Consider the following 26,248-nt stretch of genomic DNA (forward strand, 5'->3'; position numbering starts at 1 on the left):
CGAGGGACGTTGAGCAGGTTCCACGTGTCCTCCGATCGCTCCACTGCTGTGACCTCCCTGGGTACTGCCTGCACTGAGGTTGACCCCTCACCTGTGATCGAGTGGGAGATCATTCCAAAGTCTGGCAGGCAGCAAAAAACTTTCCGTGGGGCTGATCATAGGGCCTCCCCCGTTCGTTTGACGAACAGGTTTCGGGTGTTATCTGTGGCTGACGATGTCTCTGAGCCGGATGCAGTTGTCCACCCCGTTCCAGAGGAAGCTTGTCGGCCAGAAAAATTTGGGCATTCATAGAGGGTGGGTTTGCTGGTAGTTGGGAGCTCCAATATTAGGGGTGCGTAATGGGGCCTCTTAGGAACATGGCTGCCAAGGAGGGGAAGGAAGCCAGTGTGCACTCTGTGTGCATTCCGGGGGGGGGGGGGGGGTCATTCCGGATGTGGAAAGGGTGCTTCTGGATGCCATGAAGAGTACAGGGTGCAGCCAACTGCAGATGGTGGCTCATGTCGGTACCAATGACATGTGTCGCTTTGGATCAGAGCAGATTCTGTCTTGTTTTGGGCATCTAGCGGACACACACACACACACACACACAGTGCACAATATTACATGATGTGATGCTGAGGGATTGGGTTAGGAAATGAGACACTTAAAGTAGTAGATGAGTTTTGCTATTTGGGGAGCAAAATAACTGATGATTATTGAAGTAGAGAGTATATAAAATGTAGACTGACAATGGCAAGGAAAACATTTCTGAAGACGAGAACTTTGTTAACATCAAGTATAGATTTAAGTGTCAGGAAGTTGTTTCTGAAGGGATCGGTTGGTAGGACATGTTCTGAGGCGTCAAGGGATCACCAAGTTGGTATTGGAGGGCAACATGGAGGGTAAAAATCGTAGAGGAAGACCAAGAGATGAATACACTAAGCAGATTCAGAAGGATGTAGGTTGCAGTAGGTACTTGGAGATGAAGCAGCTTGCACAAGATAGAGTATCATGGAGAGCTGCATCAAACCAGTCTCTGGACTGAAGACTGCAACAACAACATCCAAAATTTTAGTCTTTTTTAACTTCTTTTTGACTTTTAGAAGCATGTGTTTTCTTCAGAAGAAATGTTGGAAAAGAGCCCCGTTTATTGATGTTGAAGGTTTATTTTGGTCCGTTTAAATTCTTTTAATTAACTGTTCTGCCACTAACCAACAGTTAATACATTCAGACTACTTGCTTCCCCACAAACAACTTTGTAGACCATATTGTACCGCTTTTTATATCTGTTGTTCCACTCATTAGATGTGGAGAAATCCTTGATTGTAAGTATATTGGCCACATTCAGCATAAGACAAGGCACATGCCATCCAGTTCTTTGGAATTTCTTCCAGCTCTGCATGTTTTCGAAAACTTCGCAATTTTTTGCATTTGGCACACTTTTATTTGCACTTTCAAAATTAAGTATTTGTTTTCAACAATAGTATTCAGTGTGGCTACAAGTATTGCTAAAATCTGTGTTAGTGCAACACGTTTAGTGATGAATCTCAACTTTCTCGAATCTTTTCTTCCATTAAAAGAGCCTTCTGATCTCTCTCCATAATATTCTCAATCTTAAAACTGTGACAGAGAAGTCTATTATTCTATTTGATAAACAGCTAACAAAATAACATCTTGTTCGTAAGCATAAGAGCTACCAACTATGCTACACAAATTAAGACTGACTGTAGGGTGGTTGATAGGAGTAGCTGTTTCAGTTGAAATTGAATAGCTCAATTGATATTGAATGCTTTCTTGAGTCAGTCAACCCAGATAACCTTAGTTAGCAGACGGCACAGTTGATTGTTTCTGTGTAACGTAAATGAAACTACATTGAAGAGCCAAAAAAACTGGTACACCTGTCTAATATAATGTAGGGCTCCTGCGAGCATGCAGAAGCGCCACAACACGACATGGCGTGGACTCAACTAATGTCTGAAATAGTGCTGGAGGGAACTGACATTGTGAATCCTGCAGGGCTGTCCATAAATCCATAAGAGTATGAGGGGTTTGAGAGCTCTTTTGAACAGCACATTGCAAGGCATTCCAGATACGCTCAATAATGTTTGTGTCTGGGGAGTTTGGTGGCCAATGGAAGTGTTTAAACTCAGAAGAGTATTCTTGGCACCACTCTGTAGCAATTCTGGACATGTGGGGTGTCACATTGTCCTGCTGGAATTGCCCAAGTCGGTTGGAATGCACAATGGACATGCATGGATGCAGGTGGTCCGACAGGATGCTTACTTATGTGACACCTATCAGAGTCATATCTAGGTATAACAAAGGACCAATATCACTCCAACTACACATGCCCACACCATTACAAAGCCTCCACCAGCTGGAACATTCCCCTGCTGACATGCAGGGTCCATGGATTCATTAGGTTGTCTCCATACCCGTCCATGCACTCGATACATTTTGAAACAAGACACATCCAATCAGGCACCATGTTTCCATTCGTCAACAGTCAAATGCCAGTGTTGATGGGCCCAGGCTAGGAGTAAAGATTTGTGTTGTGCAGTCATCAAGGGTACACAAGTGGGCCATAAGAACCATCAGAAACAAGTGAATGTCTGTCAGAAGTCATATGTCTTGACCTCTATTGAAGCATTTACTACTGTGAGGCACCAAGCGCAGTCTTCTTGGAGTCAATGATTAAAGTCCACTGTAAACAATCACACAGTCAAATTTATCTGTGGTTGCTTTGAGTTGTCATAAGTTGATCACTGACAGTTGCAGTGGGCTAGGCACAGCAACTTTGTGTGTCTATCTCAGCCGCCTGCGTAATGTGGTTTTGTAAATGTCCCTATGGCAACACCTCAGTTTTGTCACAGCTACGGTTTTGGCTGTAACCATTGGTGATTCGCAGTTGACAGGTGGCAACAGCACAGGGAGCTGCCAAGAATCTTCTTATGCCATCTTGATTATAGTTTCTCAAATTATTTGCAGTTTGTGGCTTTGTTTTATATATTGGTCAGATATAGACCATGTTTGATGTTTGTGAGAGAAATTTTGATGGACGACTGATTTCACAAGCTGTTGCACATTATTTGCACGAAGTTTGCCTTGCATGTTTAATGATAAAAAGTTTTTATTAAAGATAAGCATTTCCACAATTGTGGAAGCTACGATCAAGAGTATATGGATAAAAATAATAGAGAACTGGCAGTTACGTAAATGGGAGAGTTATTGAATCTTTCCAAGACTCATATTATGCAGGAAGATGTTAAGAAGAAAATAAATAGTCTGTGCACAACATACAAGTGGCAGTGCAAAATAAATAAAGTTCACAATTAAGTTAATGTTATCATCAGGTTTGAGTGTAATATTTATTTTATTAGATTTCATGGGTATATGTACATCTCAATTTCAACTATTCCCCAGACCAACGGCTTCTTCTGTGCCCATTAGTATCAAGATACTTCATGACGTGCACATAGCATGACAACTGCTTCAAAAATGATGTTAAATTGGACAAACTTTGTTGATATTTCTACACGCTTGTTCGACATGGGTAGAATACAGATAATTTGATAAACAAGCATTATGTTACCAGAGGGGGCCTTTATAGATACTGTTAGGTTGGAAGTGGTAGGCAACAATAGCACTAGTGATTTGAATTGTTCTGGTTTCTAGTGACTAACACTGATGCAGAACTATAAAATTGGGAGCACAGGGTGTAGTGTTCGTAAACATAACTTGAAGCCAATCCTATGTCAGCATCTTAATATGTGAAAGCCAAGTTGGTTCCCCTCCCCCCTTCCCCATGCATGTAGTTTCATTAAGTGTAAATTGCAGGAAAATTACAAAAGCCTGAACACACAAGTGGGTGCTGATGAATGTTTCAAGCATTGGAAGTTTGGTGGGATGGATAGTAAAATGTTACACATAGCAGAGTTGTACTACATAACACAGAATGAAGTGTGCGTGCTTGAGAAAACTGTATTATTATGAGTCCAAACATGAATCCTTGGCTGTTAGTAAAACATAGTAGTCTTGTAGACACTCTGACGGTAGTTCACTGTAATAAATCTGTGCTATTGTCTTTGCTATTTGATGCAGATCAATCTTACTTGTGAATATTGATTATAAAAGGTTGTATAAATGTGTTCCTGTGAACCTCTCTAATTATGCTCACAAGGAGATGGCGCGAGCATGGGGTCGGGGGTTTGTCCGAAATTTTGTGTGGTGAAAGAGGACCCCTAACACCTCACGTGGTTAAAATATTAGGACGCACTACTTGGAAAATCCCGGGAAAAACCGATCCAAAGTTTCTTAGGTGCCTTATGAGTATAAAATGTTAGTCCATTGCCGAGCCGCCCTCTGGCCTAGGTGTTTAGGGCTCGGACTATTACGCCAGAGGTCTCGGGTTCTATTCCTCCTCTGGCACTTTGTTTTTCTTCTGTTTCACTTTCTTTTGTTATTCCACCAATTATTCAGAAAGTTTCCCGAACCTACATTATCTTTAACAAATTAGTTACATTATTGAATAAAAATTATTTTCTTTTTGTCCAACAACACAATTCATGGCGGTGGGTTTTCCATTTTTCATTGTAAAGTATATAAGGAGAATCATTGGGTTTTTAATCAGAATAACAAATTCAATTGGGAAACATTATAATAATTATAAACAAGAACCGCAGTGGTATTATCGTAAAAACAAACAAAGCAATAATTTTTGTGACATCTTGCGCAACATATAAAAGTGGATTTTTTACAATTACAGGGTGTTTGCAATAAATTTGTACAAAAATATGCCCCATTAACATTTACGAAAATGTTTTGAGTTTCTTATAATTTTGAGGCAAACCAGGCATATTTGATGAATCATGTCTCGGGATATTGTTGACGATAACTGATGGTGAATTATAGAATGAATTTTTATACAGTCTTCCTGGGAATTAATTTCACGATTCTCCTATAACAATGCGCTGCAAGTTTGCAAGCAGCAGAAGAAAAAAGTGCCAGAGGAGGAATCGAACCCGAGACCTTTGGCGTAAGGGTCCGACCGCTAACCAGGTAGGCCAGACGGTGGCTCGGCAATGGACTAACATTTTATACTCATAAGGCACTTAAGAAACTTTGGATCGATTTGTCTCGGGATTTTCTGAGTAGTGCGTCCTAATATTTTAACCACGTGAGGTGTTAGGGGTCCTGTTTCACCACACAAAATTTCGGACAAGTCCCAGGGCCCACGGTCGTGCATTCTCCTTGTCAGCCTGCAGTTTTTCTACAGTTCTAACAAATGCTCTCCATGTAGTTGATTGTGGTGTTATTGACTGTTCTCTGTGCAAGTGTCTCAACATATGCATTGTTCTTTCCTCAAATATTTTATTTTCTCTAACCTAGTACCCAGTACATAGGTTTCTTTGGATTGCCAAGAACTAGCAGTTCCCCTGTACTCTGTGATGTAATATGTGATGATTGCTTTTTTAGTACTATTAATTCAGGCTTCGCTGATTGACATGAACTGGCTGAGCAGCATTGCCAGTGACAGTAATTATCTGTGTAGGGTGGTATGCCAATATTTATTTTTAAAAACACATCTCATTGTACATCGATTTAGAATGTTTATTTTCAAAATTCTAGTGTCTGTGCTTGAAAAATAGGTTTTCTGTTTGGAATAAAGTCAGTTTCTGTTGGTCCATCACATACCACAATAATTCAGTAATTTATACCATTTGAATTTTCAGTCCATGTTCTTGTTACTTTATAACATTCCCTTTTGCATTATTTTTTGTCATACGTGTAATAACAATATAATGAAAAGATAGGATGCTTCTCCTGTAAAGGTGACACTTTAAGTCGCAGACAGGCACAATGAAAAGACTGTTACATATGAGCTTCGGGCAAAGCAAGTTGCATTCTGTCAGAAGTGGCCAGAGAGAGAGAGAGAGAGAGAGAGAGAGAGAGAGAGAGAGAGAGGTGTTTCTCAGCCCCCATGTAACAGTCTTCTTCTTGTCCCTGTCTGCAATTTTCACCTTTACAGTGAGTATGGTATCCTTTTCATAAAACTGTTCATATTCCAACATGGACTTTCATCAGTGTAATAAATTCAGGATCTACCAGCTGACTTGACATCGCCCTCTGTTATCAAAACGTAAACCTCCAAGCTGTTGTGTTGTTGTGGAAAATAATTAGTTTTCTCATAATTTATTTTTCATCTTAAGCATAAATGCTGAATACTGTATGTCATGAAACATTTTCACAGGTTTGTCCATGTCACCCCATCTCTCTCTCTCTCTCTCTCTCTCTCTCTCTCTCTCTCTCTTTTTCCTCCTGGTTGCTTGAAAACAAGTGAACCCATGACTTGAATCGATGCAGTAGCATTTGCCGGAAATGCTCTGCACTGTTCTAAGCCCAGCACCATATGTTTCTGGGGGTTTTTCTCCAGGCCTTTGGCAACACCAGAGCATTTATTTTAACATTTAACTCCCTGATACTTCAAGAGTATATCAGTGCTGGGTTTATCTGCCTCTATTAGAACTTGTATACCATACCTTATGAGAGTGTTACATGCCTAACATTTCGATATAACTCTTGGTGACTTCCTAAGACTCTTAAATAGCCTCTGTGCTAACGTAAAATTTACCATGGAGTAGTAAAGGACAGACAGCTAACATTTCTAGATGTGCTGGTCACAAGGAATGGTGAAAACTTGGGACACAGCATGTATCAACAACCAACACATACCGATACCTGCACAAACTGTCAAATCACCAACCGAACCAGAAAAGAGGCATGATCAATAACCTCCTAATGCAAGCAAGACAAATATGTGAACCAGAGCACCTCAGATGCAAGATGCAACACATGGACAGTGTTCTGAGAAGCAGTGGGTGCTCCTCCAGTTTTATTGGAATTTTGCAGGAAATATGTGCTGTAAATTTCACAAGTAGTATATGCGAATTTTGCCAAAAAAAAGGTGCTACATTTGCAAATCCCTTGCTGTTATGTATAGCTTGTTGAGACAGATATGTAGTTAAATGGAAGAACCCCTGCTTGGTCTTTCTACTTTATATAGCTGCTTCTAGTTTTGATTGAGGAAGAATCGTTTTGTCTTACATAACCTGACAGTACAGGAAGCTTTTTTAAACAGGTAGCACCTTGTAGGGATCTTCGTAGTCATTGAAAAGGTAACGACACAACTTGGATGTACAACACAACATAACTGGAGTTTCCGTGAAAGATTGCGATATAATCGAAATCTCTGATGCAGAGTGGTCATTCCGTAACCTCTAGGAGTCATGATCTCAGGCAATTTTATACAAATGAATGATGGCCCCAAGGGTAGTATTTTTTCATCCGCTTTACCATTGATGTAAACAGCACACTGTGAAGAGTCAAGTGAAGATTTATTTGTGTTGACAATTTTACGATTTATTGCAAATCCTTCTGTTGTGCAGGATGATTGATACTATTGATGCTTCAGACACTTAAGGATTGAGGACAAAAGACACATTTTAAATTTTTGGCAGATAAACACACTGTGATTATTTTAATCATAGGTCACATTAATGACCCAGAACTGCTTTTTAATGTGCCTTATATTTGCCCAGTGTCTTGCATGACTACCACACTTGTGGGACCTTATCAGCAAAAGGTTTTAGGCATTTTAAAGCGTCTTAGTGGAAAGGTCTGGTTACAGACAGATCCAGTCTGTAAAAATTATATGAAACATTCACAGATACTATAGACATCCATCATCATTGCTAACACATTAGCAGAGTGATTATTCCTGAAATGCCCATAAACCACAAAGCTCTTGAGGATTAGAACAAAACAGCTATGAGTAGAGAACGAAGCATAGGAAATTTACTGTACCACCCTTCAGTCGCAGGCCACCCGTAGAAATAACACAGTATGAGCAGACACTAGCAACACTGGGGCATACAGGAGAGAAAGCAATGCTGAACAATGTGAGCTTAACCTTGTAGACAAGACAGAGCCTAAGATAAATGGCATAATCTGTGTATTCAGAAATGATCGTCTATCCAGGCACAACAATGACGTTATAAGCTTGGATGTTAATTTTATCTCACCACAGATCACACTATGTATCACTACAATGGTGCAGTGTACTGAAGGATAGCCACACTTACTATTTTGATGGTATAATGGGGCTAGTGGTAGCTACCGGAATTTATTAATATTGACCTTAATACCGCAACTGACTCGTTGGGTATCACTAGCTTTGAAAGGTTAACTACCACCAAAGCTAATCTCTGTTAAATGAAAAATACGATGCAATAGAGTATATGATGGATAGCAATCAGATATTCCTCTTTATTACTTGCAGCATAAAACTAAAATCTTCCAGTGTATGAATTGACAATATGATGACACTCTTTGCAGAGCAACGGTGTAACCAAAATATGCCACCACTGCAACATTAATAAATATTGGCTGTCTCACCTGAAGATTCCATTTAAATACTCCCCCCCCCCCCCCCCCCCCAAAGCTTCAAAGTATCAGGTAAACTCATCCAATCATTATGTCATTAAGACTTTTATGTAAACTAAAGTATATGTTCAACTTCCAAAGATGTAATTTAATCTTTACATATGAATCATTGGTAGTCAACAAAAATATCTACATGTAACGTCTCGCTGCAGCAAGATCATTGGTTAAATCTACTTATAACATGTTAAAAGGGTAAACTATCTTTCCCTTTGCATAAACCACATTAATATCTTTCCTCTCATTGCAAATTAATAAATTTAAATTATTGTTTCAGTTTTTTGAGGATTAAGATCTCTGAACTTCATTTCGCCACAGTGCCAACCTTTTTCTTTACATATCTGTGATTTCTCTTTAATGTTTAACTATATGGGCAAATTAATCGTCTGCGTTAATATGAACTTTATTTTCCTATATCTTTCCGGTAATAATTCAAGGATAAATGATACTCAGGATTTGTTTTTATAGTTTAAAGCAGAAAATCCCTGTCTTTATTGCCTGTTAGTATTTTGTGTACAGGTATAAGTCAGCATATTTTGTTACGAATGCTGGTTAACTACACAAAACAGCCCTGAGTGGAAACGTAACAATAAAAATATCAAAGCTGAGTGTCACAGTCACTTTTAAACTGTGTGAACTTTAAATAGGACACAAATCTTACCACTTCAGATGTTGACTTACTGCGAACCCACTAATATTTAAATACTTGAGACAATTAGCATGCACTCAATAAAATGGTTCTTGTTTTGTCATTTAGGGACCGTGGGAAAAGATGCTAAATAAAGATTGTATGTGCAGATATCTGATTACTTCCTATTGGTTCTCAATATTACATTAACAATGTAGGACGTCTGTTCTCACAACAAAAATTATGCTTTCAACGTATCTCTACAGAATTTCCAATATTTATTGCAATAAACAATGCTGGTGCTGAAGTCATAAAATATACCCTAACACAAAATCGCAAAGGCACTGTTCCTAAGTGCGTGCTTTCTATTCCACAACCAAAATACACCAACGCATTGCCACTATGCCCTTAGTGTGTACTATAATTGACTTCACAAAATCAATTTACGACTTCAAGTGATAATGTCTCTCCTCTTCCACAATCCAATGGAAAATCTACAACTAAATGAAACACGGTGCACCTGCAAATGCTTGACTATCAAGAAACCCAACGTTCAACCACTGTGTCCACACAAAATTAAGACAGAAGAAACCAATCTCAGACTTCTGTTAATCGTAGCCTCAACTGCTACTACCCAAAAAATTCGGTTACGTCACAAATTTATCTTCTGCTTATTCCTCCACACGATGAGCTTAAATTCTACCCAAACTGGAGAAACAATTTCTTTCTCCCACAAGCCCATATTATTTTCAGGATATCTACTTAAATGACTTAATAGTTGCTTTGAACTCTCCCAAGTCTAAGTCCTGTGGCTGCCTAACTTATTGCGATCCTATCATTGCAACTTGCTCATAAGACCAACTAAAATTCTTTAAGGGACAAGCGAAGAACCATTTACAGCGAACAAAGGTCATGTTAATTCTCTCTTCAACAATAGGTGTTTCTTCTTAGCGGCCACTGGCGTGATGTTCTAGAGGCCAGTACTCCGTAGTGTAATCTTTGCCACATGCCACGTTCTGCAATTGGCTGAGCACAGTAAACTCACTAACTTGACTAGGATCTGCTTTTCATGTATATTTTAATATCCACACTTAAGAAAACTTTACAAACTCCCAGTTCTTAAAAAAAGTCAACTATGGTAATAAGTTGAGGTGATAACATTCGGTAATGTGCTGTAAATTTGGCACATTGCAGAGATATGAAGGTTATCTCTGTGTTAGAGCAAGTATACATCTTGGCTGATTGAGAGGCCCAGCATAAATTTTAACTTGGTTATGTACAGTAAATTGAATTCATCAGTGTTTTTTCTATCAGCATACATTCCTTTGTGTTTTAGATGAACTTTCTTATGACATTGTGGTTTTATGGTTACCTCCAAGCAAGGATATGTAGTTGGCTGCTTAATAGTTTTCCCACATAACATACTAAGAATTCGTCTATCGCTAGAATTCAGCATCTCCATTGTGGAGTTTAATGTGATCTTGATGGCTCTGATTAGCAGATCAGATGTGCTGATTTGAAGACTGAACTTCATTATGTTGTTGGAGGCTAAGAAGCAGCAGACAGGAACATGTGGAAAATTATACATAAATTTATAGTGGTGCACCTATTTAAAATAGAGCAGGAGCAACTATTTTGCTAAGTGAGCCGTGGAGGAGCAGAACAGCAGCTTACAGTTGGGTAAATGAAAGAATAGTAACAATCATTGTTTAATATAGCTGCAGGATGTATGATGATTATATCAGTGTATGCCCCCGAAGGAGGACAAGTAGTGAACCTGATGAATTTTACAAGAGCCTGCAAAATGTCATAGATTCCATGAATAAGAGTTACTATATTGCCATAGGAAGAGAGAGGAATGCTAGAACAGGATGACAGTCCATTTGACGTTATTGGAATACATAGAGAAACAGCAATTAATCAGAATGGGGGAAAAAATGTTATGAGACTTTGTGAACTTTAATTCATTGTGAATTGAAAATATCTAATTTAAAATAGAGATATTACATATTTACCAGGGCATCCTGAAGATCAGTAACTATTTATTAGCAAAAGAAAATTATTCCATGATGCGAGAGTGGTGAGAGGAACAGGTATGAACTCGGACCATTCCCAAGTAAGAGAGAGAGTTATGTATAAAACTACATAGGCAAGAACAGCACACAAAAAGAAAGCTTAAACTGAAATAATATGGAAAACTGATTTGCGAGGTGCATTCAAGTTCTAAGGCCTCCGATTTTTTTTCTCCGGACTGGAAAGAGATAAAAACATGCGCATTGTTTTAAAATGAGGCCGTGAACATTGTCAATACGTCCCAGAGATGGCAGCACCGTACGGCAGATGGAATTTTACCGCCAGCGGCGAGAATGAGAACTGTTTTAAATACTTAAAATGGCGACGTTTTAATTACTTGAACAGCGTGCAATCATTTGTTTTCTGAATTTGCGTGGTGTGAAACCAATTCAAATTCATCGACAGTTGAAGGAGACATGTGGTGATGGAGTTATGGATGTGTCGAAAGTGCGTTCGTGGGTGCGACAGTTTAATGAAGGCAGAACATCGTGTGACAACAAACCGAAACAACCTCGGGCTCGCACAAGCCGGTCTGACGACATGATCGAGAAAGTGGAGAGAATTATTTTGGGGGATCGCCGAATGACTGTTGAACAGATCGCCTCCAGAGTTGGCATTTCTGTGGGTTCTGTGCACACAATCCTGCATGACAACCTGAAAATACGAAAAGTGTCATCCAGGTGGGTGCCACGAATGCTGACGGACGACCACATGGCTGCCCGTGTGGCATGTTGCCAAGCAATGTTGGTGCGTAACGACAGCATGAATGGGACTTTCTTTTCGTCGGTTGTGACAATGGATGAGACGTGGATGCTATTTTTCATTCCAGAAACAAAGCGCCAGTCAGCTCAATGGAAGCGCACAGATTCTCCGCCACCAAAAAAATTCGGGGTAACCGCCAGTGCTGAAAAAATGATGGTGTCCGTGTTCTGGGACAGCGAGGGTGTAATCCTTATCCATTGCGTTCCAAAGGGCACTACCGTAACAGGTGCATCCTACGAAAATGTTTTGAAGAACAAATTCCTTCCTGCACTGCAACAAAAACGTCCGGGAAGGGCTGCGCGTGTGCTGTTTCACCAAGAAAACGCACCCGCACATCAAGCTAACTTTATGCAACAGTTTCTTCGTGATAACAACTTTTAAGTGATTCCTCATGCTCCCTACTCACCTGACCTGGCTCCTAGTGACTTTTGGCTTTTTCCAACAATGAAAGACACTCTCCGTGACCTCACATTCACCAGCCGTGCTGCTATTGCCTCAGCGATTTTCCAGTGGTCAAAACAGACTCCTAAAGAATCCTTCGCCGCTGCCATGGAATCATGGCGTCAGCGTTGTGAAAAATGTGTACGTCTGCAGGGCGATTACGTGGAGAAGTAACGCCAGTTTCATCGATTTCGGGTGAGTAGTTAATTAGAAAAAAAATGGAGGCCTTAGAACTTGAATGCACCTCGTATTAGGAAATCCTGGCATCAGTCATATATAAGATAATATGCAGGAAAGGAATCTCAGTACAAACATTGAATTAGAATGGTAGAAACTAACTCAGATGATTGGAAAGGTAGCTTAGCAAACCCAGTGGAAAACAAACAAATACAAGCCAAAAGGGATTTACTATTTGGAATATAGAATTAAAAAACAGTCGATGGAAGAATGAGCTATAATTAAAATGGTTCATGACAAAAATTCCTCAGATAGTGGAAGATTATGAAACACATAGAAAGAAACAAAGAAATTAATAAGAGCTGCACATAAAGAAAAAGCCAAGAACAACGGGATGTGGCAAGTTTACATCCTCTACATAGAGAATACTGGATGAATTTCTGTAAAAAAATTTGTGGCCCGAATAAGAGCAATAGGAGAACAAGGAAGCAGAAGAAATGAAAAGATGTCTTTCAGAAATCTGTACAATGGAATTTAAGAAACTTCAGGAGATATTACAAAGCTGTCAAAACTAAATTGCCCTGGAAACCATAAACAGCTAAGTACAAGTTTATAAAACGCTAGCAGCAAAGGAAACAGGGGCCTGGAGAAAGTCTTTATCAGATGCCACCTTAACAACTTGTGTGTACCTAACCTACCGCAATTGTCCAATAGTTTAATGTGGAATCCATGCAACTGCTGTTTCCGGAAGTGAAAGCCAGGTTAAAAAGAAGCCCGAAAAACCTGTGGTCTGTCAGAGATTTGATCTTGTGACTCCTTGATTCCAGGTGCACACTTTACAGCTAGATGACCAGGCTAAACATGTAGATTAATAATTCATTTATAAGTTTTGATGAGTAAGTTTTTGAGTACCAAAACATGTGATGTGTATGGCTGTATCTTTTGATTGCATTGACTTAGAGGCTTAAATTATGTGTACCCAGGGGCCATAAACATTGGTTTTTGACATAAATTGATACCTGTACTCATTCCTGAGAAAAAGGGGTTTTTAAAAAAGAGTTATGTGATGTAATTACAAGTTAACAATTTTTGGATTTTTTCCCCCTTTACTTGTACTGTTAAATCTTGATTGTTGCCAAATTTTATGATTCCAGATAAGTGGAAAGTATCCTGTAAGTTTTGATGAGTGAGTAATAAATTTTAAAATGGTGGTATAAATACCTGTATATTTACATTGCACTGGCTTAGAAGCTGAAATTTTTCACATCATCAAGAGACCATAGAACTTAGTATGTGACAAAAGTTTCAAAATGATACCTCTACCTGTTCTTGAGAGAAAGGGGTCTCAACAGACGGACGACAGATGGACAATGGTTTTCACAGATGGACAGCAAAGTGATCTTATAAGGGTTCTGTTTCTACTAATTGCCATACTAAATCCCCCCCCCCCCCCCCCAAAAAAAAAAAAGAAGGAATAAAATTTAAAAACTTAATGGACTATAGTAAATCTTTTGATATTGTGCTCAAAGGAAAACTATGGGATATTACGGAAGTTGTCCGAAGTATATATAAACGCAGATAACTAAAAAGTTAAAATCTGGAAATATTAATAAAAGGATTAGACAAGGTTTTAATATTCAGGGTATGTACGGCCCGGGACATCCGGGAATTCCGGGAAAAACCCGGGAATTTTTTAGAATTCCGGGATTTTTCGTTGTTTTAGATTTCAGTTAAAGTTTTGTAGGTGTGACGTGTAAGATCTGATACGCTGACAAAGAACTTTACTCCACTACTGCTGAATAATATTGCAGCAACGAAACACAAATCAGAGAATAACACCAAACCAAAAATTTAGTTGCATAGAAAATGGGTAATTTGCACAATGCACAGACCAGCTTGCCGTCACCGTTAAGTGTCAAAGGCTTTAGGTCGAAGATTATGCAGTACGTCCGTAAGAACTAACGTGCATTCGATGTGTGTGATGTCACAATTGTTTACATTTCTAACAGATCACCAGAAAATATTACGAATAGTGGCTTGAGATGCGTTACTTACAAAGTAAATTTCCACGCAAGATGATTTATGTTACGTGTGAGAATGTGCAGACAGTGCAGTGAATTTCTTAAATCACAGGGCGTTATAACTCTCATTCAAAACGTAACACTTTGAGGATCATCCACTTGAAAAATGTCGGGCCCAGAAGATAAGTCATTTATGCCACTATTAAAAATTTTACCGGCTCATTTGTATTTGATATGACTTAACGTGTAACACACACTAAAAAAAGACCGAGCTTCAAGTTTTCATATTTAATGTTGTTCTTTCATAGATAAAAAGTTATGCAATCGATGGCAAAAAGTGTAATTGACCCTCAAAAAAAATGTGCATAATTTGTTACTGAGCAATGTCACAAGTCCCTTCATGCCAGAACACTTCGACTTTTCTACGCAACTGATAATCATTTTGGCACGATTTTAATTGCCAAATTAGAGCCTGTTGGTAGGCCTACGGACTTCCTATCATTTTCGGGCTAATATCAGTGGATGCCAATAGACGATGCAATTCGCGTTCGTACATACACATCTACTTACGAGTTAACCGTCGTAGGCCTCCTGCTCTGAATAACTGCCGTCACTCGCTAGCGAGATCACGTGACACAAGCTATGACTGGCTGACAAAAGTGCATCGCTCAACGCAATCTCTATTTTAGAGTTTCCGAAGCTACCGTGCTGTAATTTGTGGAATTTGTGTATATACTTTAGCAATACGAAAATAAACTCTGTGCATATTGTCTCGCATCAAACGACTTTCCAGACGCATTGTTTCTCCTGGATTTCGTTTCCTAAAGTGCTGGGACGTCCTCCGCCGGTATAAGACCTTTACGATTCAAAGGACTGATAGGTTTTACAACTCCGAGGGAAAGTATACTGCTACTTAACACGGATGTATTTTCACCCGCTTTATACGTAATTTCATCCGGGATAAATTGTGTTTTTAACCGGGAAATCCGGGAAAAATCCGGGAATTTTTTTTTCTTGTCCACGTAGACACCCTGAATATTGCACTGATTTTCTTTAAATTCATATCTAGGCGAGGGAATGGAAAGAATGTATTATGAAATTTAATATAGAGGTCTCTTCAAGGAAATAAATTTGATCAAACTTTTATGTTTGCCCACTACCAGATTCTGTCATATGATTCGTAAAAGATAGTCACGCAAGTCAAGGCGCAGACAGTGATTGCTGTGTTGCTGGTTCCAAGTGACAGTTGGGGTATGCATGAGCGTAAACTCGACCGCCGTTGTTCCTGACTCCAACTATAGTTGCGGGTAATGAAGATAACTTACTATATGAACTACAGTAAATAATGAAACAACACAATTTAAGCTTATTGACAAATAAAACAAAGTCCATTTCATTGCAGGTTTCTTTACCTTTAAGATGTAACCCATGGTCTAGAGGTTGCATCTTTGATTAGTAATCAAAACGTCCTTGGTCCTGGGTTCGAAACCCACCATTGCTTAAATTTTTATTAATTATCAGCACTTGGTGACTGAAGACTTCCAGCATAAGAAGTCACCCCCCCTCCTGCCAACGGCCATGTCAAAGGGGGTGGTGGAGCAGACAGAGGTTCAAGACACTCTCTTGTTCTTGGGGTGGGAAACTTCCCCTAAAGGGGCGAAGAATCAGCAATGATCAATGGCATGAGGATGCAGAAGGCAATGGAAGCCACTGCATTAAAGACACACATTGTGTATCCACAGGACATGTAGCCTGTAATTGAAAAACTATAATGATATATCTCTATTTGCAAAAGATTCTGGAATAGACCACCATTTGGATCTCTGGGAAGGGACTGCCAAAGGGAAGGTGACTATGAGAAAAAGGTTGAATAATCAACGAAAGGATAATATTCTAAGAGTCAGGGCATTGAATGTTGGAAGCATGAGTGTGGGAGGGAAGCTAGAAAATCTGAAAAGGGAAATGCAGAGGCTCAGTCTAGATACAGTAATGGAAGGGAAAGAAGACAAGGATTTCTGGTCAACATCAGCAGAAAATGGCATAAAGGGAGTTGTGTTCATCATGAAGAGGAACGTAGGGCAGAGAGTGTGTTACTGTGAACAGTTCAGTGATAGGGTTGTTCTTATCAGAATCGACAACAAATCGACATCAACAATAGTTCAGGTGTACATGCCGACATGGCAAGCTGAATCTGAAGAGAGAGATGGAGTATATGAGGGTATTGAAAGGGTAATAAAGAATTTAAAGGAATATGAAAACCTAATAGCTGTTGAGGATTAGAATGCAGTTGTAGGGAAGGAGAAGAAGAAAAGGTTACAGGAGAATATGAATGTGGAACAAGAAATGAGAGAGGAGAAAGACTAATTTAGTTCTACAATTTCAGCGAGTAATAGCAAATATGCTGTTCCAAGAATCATAAGTAGATGTGGTATACTTCAAAAAGGCTGGGTGATATGGAAAGATTTTGTTTAGTTTACATCATGGTCAGACAGATCCAAAATCAGATATGGATTGCAAGGCGTACCCAGGAGCAAATATTGACCCATATCGGGGAGGAAGAGTAGGTTGAAGTTAACGAGATTAGTCAGCAAGAATCAATACGCAAAGAAGTGGGGTACGGAAGTACTAAGGAATTATGGGATACATTTGAAGTTCTCTAAGGCTATTGGATACAGCAATAAGGAATAGCTCAGTAGGCAGTACAGTTGAAGAGAAATGGGCATCTCTAAAAAGGGCAATCACACGAGTTGGAAAGAAAAACGTACGTACAAAGAAGGCAACTGCGAAGAAACCTAGGGTAACAGAAGACACACTTCAGTTCATTGATGAGAGAAGTAAGTACAAAGATGTTAGGGAAATTCAGGAATACGGAAACACCCGTCGTTGAGTAAAATAAATAGGAAGTATAGGGAAACTTAAGGCAAAATGGCTGCCAGTGGAATGAGCAGTCTGAAGTATAGAATGTTGAATGAGAGTAAATCAAAGAAAGACTAAAGTAATGAGGAGTAGGCCTACCAGAGATGAGAACACCAAGAAACTTATCAGGATTTATGATCTTGAAGGGAAAAAAATTCTTCTACCTAGGCCGCAAAATAACCAATGGACAGGGCAAGGGCATAAAAAGCAGACTAGCACTGGCAAAAAGGGCATTCCTTACCAAGAGAAGTCTACTAGTATCAAACATAGGCCTTAATTCGAGGAAGAAATTTCTGAGAATGTATGTATGGTGCACAGCATTGCATGGTAGTGAAAGATGGACTTTGGGGAAACTGGAATGGAAGAGAAAAGAAGCATTTGAGAGGTGATGCTGCAGAAGAATGTTGATAGTTAGGTGGACTGATAAGGTAAGTTATGAGGCGGTTCTACCCATAACAGAGAGGAAAGGAATATGTGGACAAACCCCTTGACAAGAAGGGACAGGATGATAGAGCTGTAGAGGGCAAAAACTGTAGAGGAAGACAGAGATTGGAATACATCGAGAAAATAATTGAGCACGTTGGTTGCAAGTACAGCTCCGTGAGGAAGAGGCTGGCACAGGAGAGGAATTTGTGGCGAGCAACATCAAACCAGTCAGAAGACTGATGACTCAAAAAAAATGTAAACTCATATCAGGAAACAAAATTATTGAACAAGGTAACACCTTAACGTTTTTGGTCTGTTACTTATCACATGTTGGCATAGTGGATATTGAAAAAAGATTGAGAGATTCATTGTGATGTGTGTGGCACCATCAAAAGAAACTGCAGGCGAAAAGTAGAAAAGGACACCATGCCAAAATTTGAGAGAGTTATGACAAAATCTTTTGGACTGTATGAAAGTGAAAACTGGAGTTTAAACTCTAGAATCTGCAGTGGAGTTCAAGCAGCTGAGATGAGATTTCTGAGAACAGTCTAGGACCGAGTAACAAGAAGAGCCAGCTTAAAAGATTAGACCATCTGAAAGAATGTAGGTATTTAAGTGAAGAGGTTAAGGAATACAGACAAAAATTAAAGAACATATAGGAAGAATGGGTTATCAGTGTATTCCACAACAAAACAACTGCTACAATACACCCCTAAAGGAAGAAGTAACATTGATTAACTCAAGAAAGATGAAATGGGCCAAAGAGGAGGGGACTCTCCCATTTGTACCAACTTCAGGAGAATGTACCAAACAGAAAACCTTGTCCTGAACATTGAAGATACTCTTGTTATCTACACAGAAGCAGTATAAAGAGGTGTCATTCTGTTGGGTACCAAGATGTCTGAATTTGCAGTAACAAGATTGCGCATATAACAGCCAAGAAATCTTGTAATGAGATATTAGTGATATGCCAGGTCCCCATATAGTAAGATTTCTCACTGGGGAGGACAGTTATGGGTATGTGGGAAGAGAGTGGCTGGAAACTAATGGATGTAAGTTGTGACTTTTAAACCAGCCACTTTCCATCTAGTTACTCAGATGAAACAAAAACATTTTAGCTCAGTTCTAAGTAGGGCACTGTTGCCCTGTGATCCATGGCTTCCTCCTGTGTGACGAAGAGCACACATGTGGCATTACTGTAACAGTGGAGCCTATCCTGACTTGAAAGCATTAAATGGTTAGGCTGGAGATACACAGCCTTTTTGAAGTGATGATTGAGTGAGTGTAGCAGTGATTTAAAAAAAGTTGAGGAATTTGGTCTTATTCCCACGTTGTTGGAAACTGATTTTGACAATTGAGTGGCAGACTGTCCCATGTTTTTACATTAATATAAGCCAGCCATGAATATCAGGGGAGAGTTTTGGTGCTCTTATCCAAGTATTTAATTCACAAATTAAAACTACCACAATTTTATTTCAGTGTGAGAAGATTCTTCAGTATGTCGGGGTGTCATGCAAACTATCATTCATGTATTTATTCTCTATTTTGTGAACAATATTAATCTTTTAAAAAGTGACATTTATGCATACCTGTACAATACACTTTCCGATCCTGAGACTGTATTGAGTCAGCCAGTGTTGGCAATGGTTGGGGTCTGCTCTCCCTATATGGCTTGCTCAGAGGGCAAAATTTTAAGTTATCTGACGTTGGCAAAAAACCACTTTTTTATATTTCCATGGTACTCACCACTTTAACATTATTTGGAACTTCACAAATAAATACACGTATTTTCAGCAAGGTGCTGATAACCAAGTCATTGAGCATTTAAATACAAATGAGTTTGGTTTAAAAATTCATGGGTTTAACTTCAGATTTTATTTTGGTATACTCATAATATTTTGTCATCTTTATGCAATATTAAGTTCTTTAATGGCATATGTAGGTGCTCATAATATATTCATTCTCATGATATGATTTTTGGGGTTTGGACAAAACACTATGTTGTGTAGGAACATGATTGGCTTCAGAAGCAGCCCTGCTTGGACACTGACAGAAAAATCTTTATGTATAGTCTTCAGATAGGCCAGAAGCATACTCTTATTTGCATTCTCCTGATTTTCAAGATTTTTAATAGTATCACCTTTATCATGAATGTTTTGCTCCTGTTTCACTGACATTTTGGTGGCAATGTTCCTCTTCTTAGTGGTAACAAGGTTCTTCAGTGTATCCTTGTTTCACACAGTAAGTTTTGTGTTTTACTTTTGTGTGTAGTGGGCAGTTTCTCTGTCAGTACACTGGCATTGAAAGCACCTGGTAGATTTTCAGCTTTTATTACACATGCAGCAACTGAGTGGACACTGGAAATTTTTGCATGTTAAGAGTATCCGGCAGGATGTTAGGCCACCAAATAATTGCAAAAAGATCAGAGGAGTAGCATATGTGAACAGAAATGAAATGATAATATTGAAAGAACACAGGATTAAAGGAAAGGATAAAAATGTTAGGATCTGTGGGGTTATGGAAAACATTAGCAAGAAAGAGGGAGGAAACACCAGCTGTAGCTGTAGCATATCAAATAAGCGAAAGAAGCGGATAGAGAACAGCAAAGGCCTAGTATTGGTGTGCAAGAGGAGGAACAGACAAGGTGCAAAAAGAAAGTAATAAGTATCACAAAGAAATCTGGCGAAGCAAAAGTGTGTTTTGTAAGGAGATGAGGAGGAAAGAATCGTGTAACATGAAACTATCTTTTATATTCCATGAGCCTGCATTATTGCCTGACCTCATTTTGCTGCCATGTATAATAAAGTGTTGACATATTGTTCGAGTATATTGAACACGCCTCATACTTGACCTCCTTTCATGCTTTTCTCCCTGTCTAAAGGTCTTTGTTTGCACTTCTTTTTTTTTGTTGTTAAATTTTTAACACTCTCAACACACACACACACACACACACACACACACACACACACACACACACACACAAAATATTTTCACTAATAGACCATTTTTGTTTCAGTTGTGTACCACGACGGAAAGGAGGCAACAAAAGGTCATTATGTAACAGATGTATTCCACGTTGGCTATGGAAGTTGGGTACGTTACGATGACAGCTCTGTGAAAGCTGTTCAGGAAGTACAAATGCTGCATCCACGGAGTCCAAGAGTTCCATACCTTCTGTATTATCGCCGCTGTGACACTATTGGTCCTAGTACTGGTGCTCCATCTACTGTTAATTCCACAGATAGGGCAAGATAGAATGTGCTCTTTGCAGGGAGGATGTGTGATATTTTCCCTGCATGTACTAAATGCTGCACCTACTGCTCATAAATAACTACACTGCTGCTCAGCACTGTACCCACTACAGTTCTCTATTAGGAGATCTTGAGACTCAGTGCGATCCTTCGTTTCCGAAAATGACTCGTTTCTAAGGCTACTATAGTCCTTGACGATATATATGTAAGCAGTTAGGAAAATTGCTTGTGCCTTAGTCTAACAGAAGTTATAGCATTGCACACTAAGAATCAGTTGAATGCTCTTCCATATTCCATGTAGTAAAAATTCTTCATAGGAGTCTTTTAAGAAACATTTAGACTCTGTAAGTATGTTTGAATTGTGTGAATAACACTTTTGGATAATGTTATCTTTGGTTCCCATTTGATCATTGTGCAAACTGTGTTGTCTTGTGTACAATAATTCTGTTCTTGAAGAATGTGAGCTCTGTGATTCTGCAATGGTAATTTTGTGGGGCTGTGGTTGATTATCTTATTCTTAATTGTCTTAAATAGCCATTAATACAAACTTATTTATTATATTAACATTCAAAATTGAGATGAGACTGGCACATTTGTGTGTGTTTTTTTTCCCCCCCCCAGTGATTATAATGTGTGGTAACTGTGAACTGATTCGAAAAATTGGATCTCCCGTTCACTTTCCCCTTGATTGTTTGTTGCTTTTTTTCATTGCAGCATTGTAAACGAAACAATACATATTTAAAAACAAAGTTATTCATGTGAATCTACAGTGTTCGTGATTTTGTGTTATACTTAATATTCACTACATGCAGGCTAGACTGCTGGAAGGCTAGTGATATGCTTGCTATTTCTGTCTTCTTCTGTTTGTGCTGTATCAGCAATAAGCTAGTAATCTGTTGCCTAAAATACATTTAGAATTCATGGACAGGTAACTATATTGTTTGAATCTCTTGCAATCTCAGTAATTTCGTACTCTTGACAGTGAAACCTCTTTGACACTGTTTTAAATTTCAACTCTGATTTTCTTAGTTCAATTTATGTTAACTGTAATTCTTATTTCTGCACATTGTTCATGTGAGATACCAAACAGTCATTTAGTTTCACATTTTGTGTTCGAAATAGAGCTTTTGTTCACAACCTCAGTTAATAAGCAACTTAATACAATGCTCGTCATGCACTGTAATCTTCTTGTAAATAGTTTATATACTATTGTTTATAAATTTTATAGTGTTTCTTGTATTTTACTGTTATATAATTGTTTTTGCTCTCCCAGCCTTTTTTCCTTCTGTAACACAACTGTATGTAATGGGTTGCACTTCTTTGTCACTATCATTGTGAAAACAATTGTTGTGAGGAAGCAGTTCAAACATTTTACACAACATCAACACACTATACATATTCTGTTCATTGTTTAGTTGTGGAAAATGGCATATTTATAAATTTTCATTTATCAAGTGCGTAATTTGATTTATGGTGTTACAAATAATTGAGTGACATTTTTTAATGTTCGTGTGGTGGGTGAAGTTTGAGGTTGACTTAACTTTTTATTATGAGGACTTCCTGCTAACAGTGGCAGGTAGAATGTTTTTATGATCAAGTATTTGTAAATATGTAAATAATATATTGCTACAAAAGTTACTTTACCAGTAAGTTAAGGGTGTAAGTGAGAATAGGGTAACAAAATGCTTCTTTGTTTGTTCTTCCTCACGAGTTTATTTTTTACTTTTTACCGCTGTTACCTGATCATAACTCAAGGTGTAGATATAGTATAACCAGTAATGTTCCTGATATAACCAGATCAGAAAAGTGCTGATTCACTTGAGTTGAAAGTGAAACATGGAAAAGTGCACTTAATATGTATAGTTTCCTAAATGTAAATAAATCCATGTAAGCTTTTACATGAGGATATTTATTCCATCTTCTGTGAAAGAATGGAAGTACAATATATGTAACACCTTGCCTATCATAGTTGTTATAATAGTGCAGTTGTTGGAATGACAACAGGAATGTGTTTTTTATACAAAATTATGAATGATACAATTAAAAAAGGTAATGGCTTATGACTGATATGTAATAATGTAAAGTGAAAATGTAAATGTCATTAACAGATGATACATTTTATAAATTAATTACCTCTGAATAACTGTATAAGTTTAACAAAGCTTTAAGCTATATGATACGAAACTACAAGTCAGTAGACTTGCAATGTTGAAATTAAAACTTTTTACTTACAATGTTAATGATGTATATTAATAAAATTGTTGCCATTTATATCTACAGCCGAATATAAAAAGAAGAAAAAATATTTTAAGAGGTTGTATGGTTAAAGGGAGAGAGTGCTATGAGTGATAGTGGTTTGCAATGTGCACTTAACACTGTGCCTGAAAAGGAAGTATTTGTTCAGATCAACTTTTTATAACTTTTCCGCCATAGTGTTTATTTTACATTTTTTACAGGATGGTTTTGCTTAGTAGTTGTTTGAAGTGTGGACTTAAGTATAGTAAAGCTTTGTCAGAGATCTTAATGGGGCTCTTCCCTAGGTTGATAGCACTGATTTAAAAATTTTGAAGGAGAAACTAGCTTTCAGAAATTACATCCTGGTAACAATACAAACATGACTCTGTCTTTAGTTACAGTGATTTTAAAAAACAAAATGTGCATCTTCATCCAAATACATCTGCTCAAGCAGTCTTGAATTCTGTAGTTTAAGTTTTTGTGCACACATTGTTTTCTACAAGAACTTGTTCATAAGCAAATATTTTTCCAAGCAGTGAATTTTATAAGGAAATATTTATGGGTTTATATAAATTTTTTCAAGTAGAGGAGGTTTCTTTGCTACAAGATTTGCTGTGTGATATGTATGTTAGCAGTTTCAATGAAACTCCACATCTGTGATATTGTAATAGTAATGCATTTGAATGGTTTGGGAGGATTATACGTAATTAATCAGTAACATAAGTTGGGGGGGGGGGGGGGGGGGCTTTTTGTGACTTTCAATTTACTTTCATATTAGACCATCATTTGGGTTTGTGTGGGTGGGAAATGCTTTAAACTTTTTCCCCTCCACTAACTTCTGTTATTGTCTGCATTAGTTTTATAGCTTTTAAACTTGCTAAAGGCCTGTATCTCAGAATTTAGTTATTGGTTTGTGATCTTAGTATTTAAATTGTGTGGTTCACAACGGTAGCACAAATAGTCAGAATAATGATGTATATATTGCTGCTGGCTTTTAAGGAGTTATTGCTGAAATTGGTTTTTCTCAGAACAGTCCCTCCATTTATGAGTAAATATAGGATTATTGTTTGCAGTTGTTAAAATTTATTTCATGTACATTTGTGCATAGATCCTTCCCATGTTAATAAAATGACTGAACCTTTAATATTGTTTATTTCATTTTTCATCCTGCTGAAGAGTCTCTCTCTCTCTCTCTCTCTCTCTCTCTCTCTCTCTCTCTCTCTCTCTGTGTGTGTGTGTGTGTGTGTGTGTGTGTGTGTGTGTGTGTGTGTGTGTGTGTGTGTGTGTGATATCAATGCATCCATGACACTAAACAAGATAGATGTCTGAGAATGAGAGAAACAATAATAGGAATTAGTGTACTGATGCAGTAGTGTCATAATAAAATACAAAATAATCCACTAATGGAGGATGCCCTGTGAATTTTCAGTATCAGTTAAACATATTATCTAGTTTATGCTGCTGCTTTGTGTTTACATGAAATTCAGATTGATCAGTCTCCTTCTGTTTTCCTCATATTATGTAATTACCTCCTCAACCAATTCTTAGTCTTTTCCCAGTACTATCATCTTCCATTGCCAGATTAGTTTTCACATGCCTTAGTTTTTCCAGTCTTTCAAGTTATGGCTCTCTGAAACTTTTCATCACTATCTGAGATGTAATACTGTTTTATTTTGCACTTTTTCTGATCACTACACTTTTCACATCATCGCTATAACATAATTGTTTGAATGCTTCAAGTTTGTTTTGATTTCCCGCATAATTATTCACTCAGTTGTATCATGTTATTTTACTCTCATAGTGTTTCCATGATTTATTTTTCAGCTTTACTTTAATTCTAGTAGGTTTCTTTTTGTCGAAAACTGCTTTCTTTGTATATGCAGTCTGCTCCTTTGCCTTCCTGGCTTCGTCTGCCTATGTAGACATTATTTTCTTCCGTAAGGAATCCCTCAAAGGCTCAATATTTATTGCACAATAATACTGTGTCAATAAATTGCAGGAAAGTGCAAAGCCAAGAATTGCACAATATTATTCTGAAATATTTATGCCTGGAATGTGTGGGGTTAGAACTCTCCTTCATAGCGAACATGTCGGCACTCAGTTGTGGGACTCATTTGCTTGCCTTCCAAGCAGAAATCACGCAGAATGGATCAAATAACTCATTCACTGCAGCATAAATTCATAAGTACTACTAATTACAAATCAAACAAATGATCAGTGTAATTTATCATGTACATGTGCTGTTTTCTACGTATTTCTCAACTGCAACAATTGTTACAAACGAAAGAAAACAATTATTTACTGATTGTTGATTGAATATTTACATGACCTTACATCTGTGGTCTGACAACTGTTGCAAGAAGAAGAAGGAAAACATGGATAGTCACTATACAGCTAACTACCTCACTTGCCAAGTCTGAAAACTGCTAAAAGTAAAAAAAAAACATTTTTGGTCACTGTTATGACACCAGGATTCAGTGCTATTGCTATTGTGAACAGTGTTTCCTAAACAGTCAGTAACTTCATTTCACATGTCCCCTAGCACACACTCTGACCTTTTGTTATTTACTTTTTTCTGGTCTTTGCACAGACTCATTCACAGTGTGTTGAATTTCTCTTGGTCTTGGCAGGAACTGGCTAGTATTGCACAATATCTCCCTTAAACAGCATAACATGTTGAGCAAGCATCAGTATTTTTAAAGCACTGCAGTGTCCTTCGATAAATGTGCAAATCTTTAATATGGCTCAGATAGTCAATATTACTGCACAATACTCTGTTACACAGTAAATATTGAGTGTGTGAGGGCTGTTTTGTAGTTTATTTTTCATCTTTGGTTATC

General features: G+C 38.1%; 1 protein-coding gene across 2 annotated transcripts in view; it reads left to right on the forward strand.

The window, feature by feature from the left end:
* LOC126175229 (ubiquitin carboxyl-terminal hydrolase 10-like) overlaps positions 1-24,552 on the forward strand; it is a 118,933-nt gene extending 94,381 nt beyond the window's left edge. For both annotated transcript variants that reach the window (XM_049921861.1, XM_049921863.1), the window contains one exon: positions 20,939-24,552. In XM_049921861.1, coding sequence (XP_049777818.1) covers positions 20,939-21,177 — 239 coding nt within the window. In that variant the 3' untranslated portion in view covers positions 21,178-24,552. The remainder of the gene's footprint in view (positions 1-20,938) is intronic.
* Positions 24,553-26,248: the final 1,696 nt, after the last annotated feature.

Source organism: Schistocerca cancellata, chromosome 3, assembly GCF_023864275.1.
Source record: "Schistocerca cancellata isolate TAMUIC-IGC-003103 chromosome 3, iqSchCanc2.1, whole genome shotgun sequence".
Taxonomy (NCBI): domain Eukaryota; kingdom Metazoa; phylum Arthropoda; class Insecta; order Orthoptera; family Acrididae; genus Schistocerca; species Schistocerca cancellata.